At 43.3% G+C, this 12,491-nt stretch overlaps 1 protein-coding gene across 1 annotated transcript in view; it reads left to right on the top strand.

Moving 5' to 3' along the window:
• sulf1 (sulfatase 1) overlaps positions 1-12,491 on the top strand; it is a 416,345-nt gene that overhangs the window by 360,426 nt on the left and 43,428 nt on the right. The window contains exon 14 of the mRNA XM_080194115.1: positions 11,872-12,082. Within this exon, the coding sequence (XP_080050241.1) occupies positions 11,872-12,082 (211 nt within the window). The remainder of the gene's footprint in view (positions 1-11,871; positions 12,083-12,491) is intronic.

The following is a 12,491-nucleotide window of genomic DNA, read 5'->3' as shown; positions in this document are numbered from 1 at the left end:
GTGCGACGCCAAATGTTACTTGCCACTTATCAGGCAAAGCCCGACTGTTGTCCAGGTTTTACTGCGTGCAGTCACAAACCTCTTCAGCATCTTAGGATTCTCGAATGGTGCTGAACATTATGCAGTCATCAGTGAACATCCCCACTTCTGACCTTATGATGGAAGGCGGGTCATTCATGAAGCAGCTGAAGATAGTTGGGCCTAGGACACTACCCTGAGGAACTCCTGCAGAGATGTCCTGGAGCTGAAATGATTGAACACCAATCACCTTTGTGCCAGGTATGATTCCAACCTGTGAGAGTTTTCCCCCTGATGCCCAATGACTCCAGTTTTGCTAGGGCTCCTTGGTACCACATTCAGTCAAGTGCTACCTTGATGCTTATGTTCATATTTGAGTTGAGGAAGTGTGCGTCTGAGTCTTGTGATAGTGCAACCTCAGAGTGAATGTGCCCCTCTGATTGTTTCCCAACACTTCATCTGTGACATTCTTGGTTGCATTCTGAAACTTCTACAGTCCTTTAATCCCAATCCTCACCTAGTATTGGAGCTGAAATGGATGTCTGCCAGTTGTCATTACATTCACCCACTCTAATTAGTTGGGAAACTCAAAAGTCAGATGAAAAGCAGTGGCTGGGTTAAAAAGGCACTGACAAACACTCTGCGGAAACTTCCAAGTTTCCAACATGGTGCTGCCACCCCCTCTGCCAGCGGCTCTCCCAGATAAAATTCAGCCATTCCTGCAGATACTTTTCAGATTGTCTGAGAACAAAAAGCAAAAGTAATGCAGAGCCCTCACCAGATGGGAACTAACTACAAAAAAGAACCTGATCCAGAATTGAAAGCTGTGAAGTATGTAGTGTATGGAATAAATAAAGCACATGAACGTCCCAGTGTTGCCAATTCTCCAGTGTAATTGAACTTTTTCTGCTTCCCATTGACTGTGATTGATGAGTTTAAGTTGCATGATATTTGTGCTAAAAAACGATTATAGGTTTGGGAGTACTTACCACAGAGACATGTAAAGTGAGATTTAAAAGCATTAACTCGAACATGCAGAATAAATCACTTAAACCAACTGCAGAAATAGAATAAGTGCATTTGGTTCAACACCTGGGCTTGTGCTGGTCAAGGCCAAAGAAAACACATTTAGGTTGAAAAATCTATCATTAAAATTTCACACGGACAGCAAAACGATATACTTCACTTTCCTTCTGTAGATGATAAAGCAGTGCTTCATTATGCAGGGGACTGGAAGCTGAGAAAAGGAATGGGGTAGAAAAAAAAGAGAGGAGGAATAGAGGAACAGGAGAGACGAGGCAAGGGAAGGAAAAGGCAAAGGAGGGATAAGCAGAGTTGGAAGAGAGCAAGCATGAGTTTGGGAGAGGTGAGAGGGAAAGATGCAGGAAGGGAGGAGGAAGAGGACGATAGGGGAGAGATGGCAGACAAAGAAAGAGATGGGGCAGGGCATAAAAGCAACTTTATTTATTCTTGGGATGTGAGCATTACTGGCAAGGCTGGCAGGATGAGGGCTTGTCAATAGACAAGTTGTAGTTATTTTTTAGATTGGTAGAGAGTTTGCTGACAGACAATGTCAGCTAAAGACAATTCTGTCCTCTGAAACTAAATTCTCACGTTTCTCAATTTAATCCTACATTTCTATGTGTTGTGAAATATCTCTACAATATTTAATCTCAGGAGGCCTGACAGCTCACATGTTTGAGGTTGGGGTGTATGCCCATTCAAATGTAGTAACATTCGAGAATTAGCTTATAAATCAAATGTCAGACTTGCTTTTGTCAGTGTCACCAATCATTCTGTTTACATCAATACCCATGAGTATCATCAGAATCAAGAGACTTCAGGAGAGGGGCAGCATGGCGGCACAGTGGTTAGCACTGATGTCTCACAGCACCAAGGACCCAGGTTCAGTTCCCGGTTTGGGTCACTGTCTGTGTGGAGCTTGCATGTTCTTCCTGTGTCAGTGCTGGTTTCCTCTGGGTACTCCGATTTCCCCCCACACTCCAAAGATGCGTGGGTTAGATTGATTGGCCTTGCTAAATTAACAAGTGTCAGGGGGATTAGCAGGGTAAATATGAGGAAATACTGGAATAGAGCCTGGGTGGGATTGTGGTCAGTGCCAAATGGCCTCCTTCTGCACTGTAGGCATTCTATGGTTCCATGATTCTCAGTGAGAGTATACATTCTATACTCTCTCTGCTGCACTCTGAGTCACCCCAGGCTCCAGACTCGGGTTGCAGTATACCACTTCAAGCCTCACCATTTTATTGTAGTCTAAAAAAATTCTTTGGGACATAGGCATTGCTGGCTAGGCCAACAGTTATTGCCCAACTCTAATTGCCCTTGAGAAGGTGACAGGGAGTTGCCTTCTTGAACTCAGACCATGTGGTGGCGGTGGACCCATAGTGCTGTTTGGGAGGCAGTTCCAGGATTCTGACCCAGTGGCAGGGAAGGAACAGTGATATAGTTCCAGATCAGGATAGTGAGTGGCTAGGAGGGAAATGTTCAGGTGGTGGTGTTCCCACGTGTCTGTTGACCATGTTTTTTTTAGGTGCTACAAGTTATGGGTTTGGATGATGCTGTTGAATGATAGTGTAAATATACCTAATAGGTACATGAGAATAAATTCTATTAACAGCAATAGGAAGCTGTAAGTAACTTACAATAAAGACTGGATAGATAACTGGGCAGGGTTGGCATTAAAATGATTTTTAAATTTCTGGTATTCTTGCTCACCCAAGAGATAATCTGATTGTTGACGAGGTTTAAATTAAGAGTTATAAGTGGCTGCACCAGGTCTTCCTGGAGTTAGTTCAATGAATCCACCAGTCTTCATCATTCCTTTGATATATTGTCATGCATTACATAAATAATAATCATTGCTTTAGAATGGGATTTGATTTATTATTGTCACATATATCAGCATACAGTGAGAAATATTATTTCTTGAGTGCTATTTGGACAAAGCATTTGGTACATAGAGAAGGAAAGGAGTGCAGAATATAGAGTTACAGTCATAGCTAGGGTGTAGAGAAAGATCAATTTAGCATAAGGTAAGACCATTGAAAGGTTTGACGGCAGCAGGGAAGAAGCTGTTCTTGAGTCAGTTGGTACATGTCCTTAGACTTTTGTATCTTTTTTCTGACAGAAAAAGATAGAAAGGAGTAGCTGGAATTTTACTGGCACGCCCACCCTGAAATTGGGGAAGGTGAAGTTTGCAGGACAGCATTCTCTGTTGGCCTCGTCTGGGTTATAATGAGCCTTGGGTGGGCTTGGATAAAATTCTGCCCACTCTATTCATGGTATGTGGGGTCCTGGGTATGTTGGCTGTTAATATGAGGCAGCGGGCAGTGTCAATGGATGGGAGGCTGGTTTGTGTGATAGACTGGGCTTCATGAGGACATTAAAGATAAATAGATGCACAAGAATGAGTCACATCAACAAAAACAGTGCCTTAGAGCAAGATATAGAGAAACAATATCCCCAGGACTTTGATAAAGGTTTAGGACACATTTTCATGGGAGTCTAATGGACACTCAAAATGAAATTTACTGAATTGTTGAGTGTTGTTTGCTTTTATTCTGCCACTGCTATCACACCTCCTCCAATTAAGGTACTGTGTTTTGTTTTCAGCTGCCCAGTCCAATTGGCCATCACCATAAATTGCTGAAAGGTGAATGAATTTTATGCCAATAACTCACCAGCTTAGTACTCAACAATTAAATGGGTTGCTGCATCTCCCTCACTCACTCTTTTAGAAATATCCCCATATTGTCTGAATAATGTGTGTGAGCCCATGCTTCCCAGACAGTTTCCAGTAGCAACTGCCTGTTAGCAGAAACTGCCAACAACCCCATGTCCTTGATGTGATGGCATCACGGACATGAGGATTAACATTTACAATGTTATCAGCGTAGCTTTTCAGTTGAGCCATCCGAAGTGTTCTAGCCATTTGCACTACCCAACAAGATACTCAAAGAAAAGACAACACAATCACAAATACAACATTTTATTGGAAAGGACTTAACCAGCAAAAGCCTAGGATAAGTAACGGAGATAAGCCAACAGTCAGCAGGGATTCATTTTTCCCAGTCAACCCATAGCCTAAATAAAACCATCTGTTCTAGATAACCAGAACACATCAATGTGTCTTCCAAAACATTCAAAATTATCCACGTGGCATTCCTAAGTTCGTATCCACTAAAATTATTCGCAGGAAAATGCTTCAATCTGTCACTCCGTCTTTCCATCTGATCCTCTCAGCTATGTTCCCATTGACCAAGAGTAGGTACCAGGCAAAATTTATTGTCAAATGGAAAAGTGCCAATTAACTGATGGTGCTCAAATGGTGCCTTTTAGAGAATGATAGTGCACAATCAATAACTAAAAATAGAGGCTGATTGACACCAGTATCAATGGGGTGCTCTGTTTACAAGTCTGTGTTTTCAAACCAATTCAGTTCCAATCTACTTTGAAAAGCCCTGCTGCCACATTCCTTTTCAACACACCAAAGCAATTTGGCTTGTAGCAGACAAACAATAAATTAGTGGCTGCGAACATGGTACTTAAATACACAATTTTTCACCTTTGGTTGCGTGGCAGACACAACACAAGGCTCTCTCGTCAAGAAAATCCAGTCCATCTGCTATTTCTTCAGACTGCTCCAGTCATTCTCATTGCAGTTATGGTCAGACACATAATCTGTGCATACAGCTGCACTCACTCCACCGTTAAAATTTGATCAGCCCACAACGCAGATTCTTTCGACACAGCTTTGAACATCACAGTGATATATTGCCTTTAAAAATGGGAGCCTGTAAATATGAAATTCAAAGATAGAATGCAGTGACAGAACTTTAAAAATTTCCCACTCATTATTATTAGTCATAAGGAGACTAAACAAATCCTTCACAGGTACTCTGTGGTCAAACACTGAATATTCCCCACCCCCACCGCACCCCTAAAGTACTAAAAAGCGACTGGAGAAGGGTGAAACTTTAAACACAAATAGTCACTAAGTGAGGAAAGATATTGTACCCTATGCTGCTCCTCACAGCTGTTTGAGGCCCATAAGTCCTTTGGCAATTTGAACTTGATTTGATTTATTATTGTCATAAATATTGGGATTCAGTGAAAAGTATTGGTCTTGTGTACTATTCAGACAAAACATACCGTTCATAGAGTACATTGGGGAGAAGGAAAGGAGAGGTACAGAATGCATTCTTGTTTCTTGATTTTTTGTTTCTTGATTTTCAGAAGGCGTTTGACAAGGTGCCTCACAAGAGGTTATTGCAGAAGGTCAGGGGGCATGGAGTTGGGGGTAGGGCGTTAGCGTGGATAGAGGATTGGCTGTCAAATAGGAGGCAGAGAGTGGGGGTCAATGGGTGCTATTCGGATTGGCGGTTGGTGACTAGTGGAGTGCCCCAGGGGTCGGTGCTGGGGCCTCAGCTATTTACCATTTATATAGATGATCTGGAGGAGGGAACCGAGTGTATGGTGTCGAAATTTGCTGACGACACCAAGATTGGTGGAACAGCAAATTGTGCGGAGGGTGTGGAGAGTCTGCAGAAGGATCTAGATAGGCTGGGCGAATGGGCCAGGAACTGGCAAATGGAATTTAATGTTGGCAAATGTGAGGTTGTCCACTTTGGTAGGAATAATGGTAGGAAGGACTATTACTTACGTGGCGAAAAACTGCAGCATGCGACGGTGCAGAGGGACCTGGGGGTCCTTGTGCATGAGTCGCAAAAACCCAGCCTGCAGGTGCAGCAGGTGGTCAGGAAGGCGAATGGGATGCTGGCCTTCATAGCGAGGGGGATTGAATATAAAAGTAGGGAGGTCTTGCTGCAGCTGTATAGGGCACTGGTGAGGCCGCAGCTGGAGTACTGTGTGCAGTTTTGGTCGCCGCACTTACGCAAGGATATTTCGGCCTTGGAGGGAATGCAAAGGAGGTTTACTGGGCTGATTCTGGAGTTGCAGGGGTTGAGCTATGAGGAGAGGCTGAATAAACTAGGCTTGTACTCGTTAGAGTTTAGAAGAATGAGGGGAGATCTCATTGAGACGTATAAGATGTTGAATGAGATGGATAGGATAGAGGTGGAGAGGCTCTTCCCGCTCAGAAAGGACAGTAGGACTAGGGGGCACAGCCTCAAGATAAAGGGGGGGCGGTTTAGAACGGAGTTGAGGAGGAACTTCTTCACTCAAAGGGTGGTGAATCTCTGGAATTCTCTGCCTGTTGAAGTGGTGGAGGTTGCCTCGCTCAATATTTTTAAGACGTGGGTTGATAGGTTTTTGATAAGCAAGGGGATTAAGGGTTATGGGGAGAGGGCGGGAATGTGGAACTGAGCCACGACAGATCAGCCATGATCTTATTGAATGGCGGGGCAGGCTCGAGGGGCTAGGTGGCCTACTCCTGCTCCTATTTCTTATGTTCTTATGTTCATTGTTACAGTGAGAGCTAGAGTGTAGAGAAAGATCAACGTAATATGAGGTAGGTCCATTCAAACGTCTGATGACAGCAGGGAAGAAACTGTTCTTGAGAAGGTTGGTACGTGGTCTCAGTCTCAGATAAACTCAAGTATGAAATCCAGTTTGTTTTAAATAACAGCCATCACTAACATTACACTGTGCTCCTTCTGTTGAATAAATCTATCTTATGGGAACCTCAGGACAGCCCGAAGAGCTTTATAGGTAATGAATTACTTTAGTTTGCACACAGCAAGACTCCAAAGACAACAAATAAGGTGAATAGTTGGCAATCGCATTTTGGTGATATCGGCTAAAGAATGAACCTTGGCCAAGAAATGAAAATGCTTTTCTACTCTGGGCAGCAGGAGTTGGCCCACCACCAGCCAACAGTGGGATCTTCTGGTTCCACTGCTGTCAGTGGGATTTTCTGTTGAATGCACCTCTCTGCCATGAAACCCGCAGCGGGATACGCCAACAGTGGAAGATCCAGCTGGCGTGAACAACCAGAAAATTCCGACCAATATATAAGGAGCGGTAGGATTTTTACCTACTGATAATTTAGGAATGGTAATATATTTTCAACTCAGGGTGTTACATGACTAAGATTGATACCTGAGGGTGCTGGTGTTTCCATGCATCACCTGCCCTTTGTCCTTCCCTGTGCTGGAGGCAGGGGCTAGAGGGTGCCGCTGAAGAAATGGTGGCAAGTTGTTGCAGTACATCCTGTAGATAGGAATGCCCTATGGCCTATAGATATTGCGGTACATCCTGTAGATAGGAATGCCCTATGGCCTATAGTTATTGCAATACACCCTGTAAGTAGGAATGCCCTATACCTTGTAATGATTGCAGTACATCTTGTGGATAGGAATGCCCTGTGTCATATAGCTATTGCAGTACCTCCTGTAGGAATGCATGAATAATGAAGCCCAACAGTGGAAATTGGTCATGAATGTGGATAACCAGAAATGCTATTGCAATAATAGCTTTGGGAGTTGCCTATCTGGAAGTTGACTAGTACATATTGAAGGATGCTGAAGGGAACATGGAGGGATCTGGTAAAGGTATTCCAAGTTAGAGTAAAGATTAGCAAACAATTAAAAATTAAACCTTTTAAAGCCTATATCTGTGAGAATGGTCTGAAAAATTAATCGACGATATGAAGTCATGTTCCCCGGCCAGTCTGAATCAAGATTTGGTAAATGCATCATGGATCTTCACCCAGTGCATAAGGAAAACAACAAGAAGAAGCAAGTCTCACCTTTACTTAGTGTTCCTAAATCAGCTGAATAACATACAGCAGATAGACATTGTGGCACCACAGTGGGTCATCAGCTACAGAATGATTGCATTTGATGTGATCTCCAATTCAGAATTTCAAAGATAAGATAATTATTTACATTTAAAAAGGCTAACTTCAAAGAAATGAGGGAGCAACTCAAGCAAGTCAATATGAGGAGGTTGTTCCAACATACTTCAGTTGAGGAGAGTGTAGCACACTGAAGGGTTAATGCTATGTATATAGAATACCTCCATGATTTCAATCAATAGCTTTGGCTAAACACCCCAATATGTCAGTAAACGCTTCAAAAATGAAAGAACAAAAATTACCTTTGCAATTTTTACGGGGAGAAGATTTAGTGAGATAAATTTAAAAACATGTATGAACACATTAATAGTATAACCTGAGGGTCAGATAGATATCAAGCCAAAACGTAATTGAAAAAAGCAAAACAACAGTAATTCTTATCAGTACTTCAATAGTAAGAAAGGAAGTAGATAAAGACTTGCAGTGCCAATCATCTGGAGAGAGAGAACAAGCATGAATGAAGCAAAAAAGAACAACCTGTATTTATATAGCACCTTTCATGACTTCCAAATTTCCCAAAGTGTATCACAGCAAATGTGATACTGTTGAAGTGTAGTCTTTATCGAAATGTAGTGAAGTAAAACAGCTCATTTCACAAGCAATAGCTAAGTAGATGGCAGAGTGGTTAGTGCTGCTGCCTCACAGTGCCAGGGACCTAGATTCAATTCCTGGCTTGGATCACTGTCTGTGTGAAGACAGCATGTTCTCCTCATGTCTGCATGGGTTTCCTCCAGCTGCTCAGGTTTCCTCCCACAGTCAAAATGACATGCTGGTTAGGTGCATTGACCATGCTAAATTCTCCCTCAGTGTACCCAAACAGGTGCTGGAGTATGCTGTCTAGAGGATTTTCACAGTAACTTCATTGCAATGTTAATGTAAGCCTTCTTGTGACATTAATAAAAAAAAGTTTAAACTTTTAAAAATTACTAGATATTCTGTTTTTGCTCCATTTATTGGAGGGATTATTTTTAGACACTGGAAAAATGTCACCTGCTCTTTTTCAACTGGTGCCTTAAGATCTGGCAGATGTCCTGGTTTAGCACCTCAGTTAAAAGTCAAAACTCCTCTTGTAACTCTGCAGCTTTAGTTAGGATTATACACTTTCTGGGGTGGCATAGTAGTTAGCGCTGCCGCCTCACTGTGCCAGAGACCTGGGTTCAATTCCAGCTTGGATCACTGTCTGTGTGGAGTTTGCACATTCTCCCCGTGTCTGTGTGGGTTTCCTCCGGGCGCTACAGCTTCCTCCCACAGTCCAAAGATGTGCAAGTTAGGTGGATTAACCTTGCTAAAATGTGTAAAGGTCAGGGGATTAGCGGGGTAAATATGTAGGCTGACAAGGATAGAGCCTGGGTGGGATTGTGGGTGGTGCAGACTCGAGGGGCTGAATGACAGCCTTATGCACTGTAGAATTCTGTGATTCTATGAGTGCTGGAGTAGGGCTTAAACCCTCAGTTTTTGGATCCTGAGTCAAGAATACAACCACTGAGCCAACAATAAACCGTGCTCAAAAGGTGCCAAACTTAGCCAACACTATCATTTTGAAATATGAGAAATACAAGTCCAAGCTGGGTTTAAAGAGTTGGAAAACAACAAATCCCCCACAGTAAAGGGTAATTATCCAAAAGCGTTAAGAGAAATGAGAGGAGAGTTAAGATCTTCGCTTTCTTTTGAAGGAGTCATTGGTGGGGTTGGCAGTGGGATATTCCCTCAAGTGCCAGACTCTGACATTACAACAGCCACTACATGCAGAAAGTACTCTATTGGCAGTAAAGCATTTTTGAGTATGTTACAGTTGTGAAAAGTGCTACATATATGCAAGTCATTTGCAATGAATGTGATGGGCAGGATTTTTGCCATTCAAGCTGGGATTTAGGAATGCGAGAGGTTGGAGTGTTGTCACCTTCCACATTCAGCCACCGGTGGGGAAGATGGAGGATGGCCCTCCCACCCAGTTATGCCACTTAAGTGTCCAAGTGTCTTCCTGCCACTGCTGGAGGGGTGGACCCTGTGCTGATTGGGGAGACTGCTTGGTGAACCTTGGCAACCTCTCCGCCTGCTTGAGTGGGGGCCCCTCCTTATTGGGCCCATGGCAGGCTCCCCCAGCGGCAATGGCTGCCTTTGCACTGTAAGAATCTCACAACACCAGGTTAAAGTCCAATAGGTTTACTTGGTAGCAAATGCCACTAGCTTTCAGAGCGCTGATTGCCCCTTCGTCAGGTGAATGGGAGTTCTAATCACAAACAGGACATGTAAAAATACAAATTCAATTTACAGAATAATGATTGGAATGCGAGTCTTTACAGGTCATCAAGTCTTAAAGGTACAGACAATGTGAGTGGAAAGAGCATTAAGCACAGGTTAAGGAGATGTTTATTGTCTCCAGACAGGACAGTTAGTGAGAGTTTACAAACCCAGGCAAGTCATGGGGGTTACAGATAGTGCGACATGAACCCAAGATCCCAGTTAAGGCCGTCTTCATGTGTGCGGAACTTGGCTATCAGTCTCTGCTCAGCGACTCTGCGCTGTCATGTGTTGTGAATGCTGTCTTGGAGAATGCTTACCCGAAGATCAGAGGCCGAATGCCCGTGACCGCTGAAGTGTTCCCCAACGGGAAGAGAACACTCTTAACTGGTGATTGTCGAGCTGTGTTCATTCATCTGTTGTCGTAGTGTCTGCATGGTCTCCCCAATGTACAAAGCTTCGGGACATCCTTTCCTGCAGCGTATCAGGCAGACAATGTTGGCTGAGTTGCAAGAGTATGTACCGTGTACCTGGTGGATGTTGTTCTCTTCCTTATGGGGAACACTTCAGCAGTCACGGGCATTCAGCCTCTGATCTTCGGATAAGCGTTCTCCAAGACAGCCTTCACAACACATGACAGTGCAGAGTCACTGAGCAGAGACTGATAGTCAAGTTGCGCATACATGAGGATGGCCTCAACCGGGATCTTGGGTTCATGTCACACTATCTGTAACCCCCACGACTTGCCTGGACTTGCAAAATCTCACTAACTGTCCTGTCTGGAGACAATACACATCTCCTTAACCTGTGCTTAACGCTCTCTTCATTCACGTTGTCTGCACCTTTAAGACTTGATTACCTGTAAAGAATTGCATTCCAATCATTATTCTGTAAATTGAGTTTGTGTCTTTATATCCCATGTTTGTGAGCAGAACTCCCACTCACCTGATGAAGGGGCAGTCAGCACTCCGAAAGCTAGTGGCTTTTGCTACCAAATAAACCTGTTGGACTTTAACCTGGTGTTGTGAGACTTCTTACTGTGTTTACCCCAGTCAAACACTGGCATCTCCATGTCATGCCTCTGCAGCAACAGCCACCCTCAGTGACCAGCCGCACTCTTGTTTTCCTCAGTACAGTGACCCAGCAACCCCTGGGCTTGTTGTGAGGGAGGCGTCCATTAGTCAGCAGAGACTCTTGGAAGCAAAGACAGCTCAATAGCTGCAAACTGGGCCTGAGGTCGGGCAATGCTCCCCAAAACAGGTGAGGCATGTAGCCCCCAGCTTTCCAACCCATCGAAACCTTGGCCTCTGTGTACACAATGTGATTCCAAAATCAGTATTTCAACCATATTCTATCAGAACAGCAGCAGCACCCACAAAATATGCATCTTATTTAAACATGGATTGTTCAGTGTCAATACCAGGGACCCAAAATTACACTGTGAAGTTCAAACACTTAACACATTTGTCTGAAATTCCTTCCTTCCTTGCGTTAACTGACTTTAATTAATAAGCATTTTGTACAATATCTGACAGCGTAATTTCTGGGTCTAGATTACCAGATTACAGCAGTAACTACACTTCAAAGCTCCTTTATGGTTGTAATATAGTTTGAGACATCGGAAATAAGTGCATTTTTTCTTTCTTGCATTTTAATTAGTATTAAAAAAAAATGCATTCCCAGAGCAAAGTTTCTTTCCAATTGATTCTGTCAGGACTAGTGTCAGTTCTTTCATGTGATAAATGGGTTTTTAACCTCTTGCTAACTTTTATCAGAAATGGCAATGTGTTGAAGATGCTGCAGGCAAGCTTCGACTCCACAAGTGCAAAGGGACAACCAAAATACCTGCTGGCAGCAAGAAAAGTAGAAGTCTGCGCACTCAGACCTACAGCAGTAAGGATTGTGAGTGCTCAGACAGTAGCTACAGGATGAGTCCGGCTGAGAGAAGGAACCAGAGACAGTTCCTCAGGATCCACACAACTCACAGTGAGTACAGAACAGTGACCTGTACAAACGGTTCAGCAGCTCTTTGCAAATGGTCCTTTGGTGCCATCTAGTGGCTTACAGCTATAACAGTCACCGGTGCCATTAAGATTTCATGTGTGGAGGTGTCAGTATTGGCCTTGGGTGGGCACAGAAAGAAGTCTCACAACACCAGGTTAAAGTCCAATAGGTTTATTTGGAATCATAAGCTTTTTGATGAAGAGCAGTGCTCTGAAAACTCATGATTCCAGATAAACCTGTTGGACTTTAACCTGGTATTTAGATTTAAGAGCTAAGTGAAAGTTGCACGAGACAAAACAAATCCAGGAGAGAGATAAAGGGTAAGGAGATAACTAATTTTTCACACAGTATAAAATCATATGCTGAATTTAACAAACTGAGGACATTAACT

This window comes from Carcharhinus amblyrhynchos, chromosome 8 (assembly GCF_965287045.1).
Source record: "Carcharhinus amblyrhynchos chromosome 8, sCarAmb.v2.hapA, whole genome shotgun sequence".
In the NCBI taxonomy this organism is placed as follows: domain Eukaryota; kingdom Metazoa; phylum Chordata; class Chondrichthyes; order Carcharhiniformes; family Carcharhinidae; genus Carcharhinus; species Carcharhinus amblyrhynchos.
The sequence above is the reverse complement of the archived record's forward strand: the minus strand, read 5'-3'. Positions and strand labels throughout refer to the sequence as shown.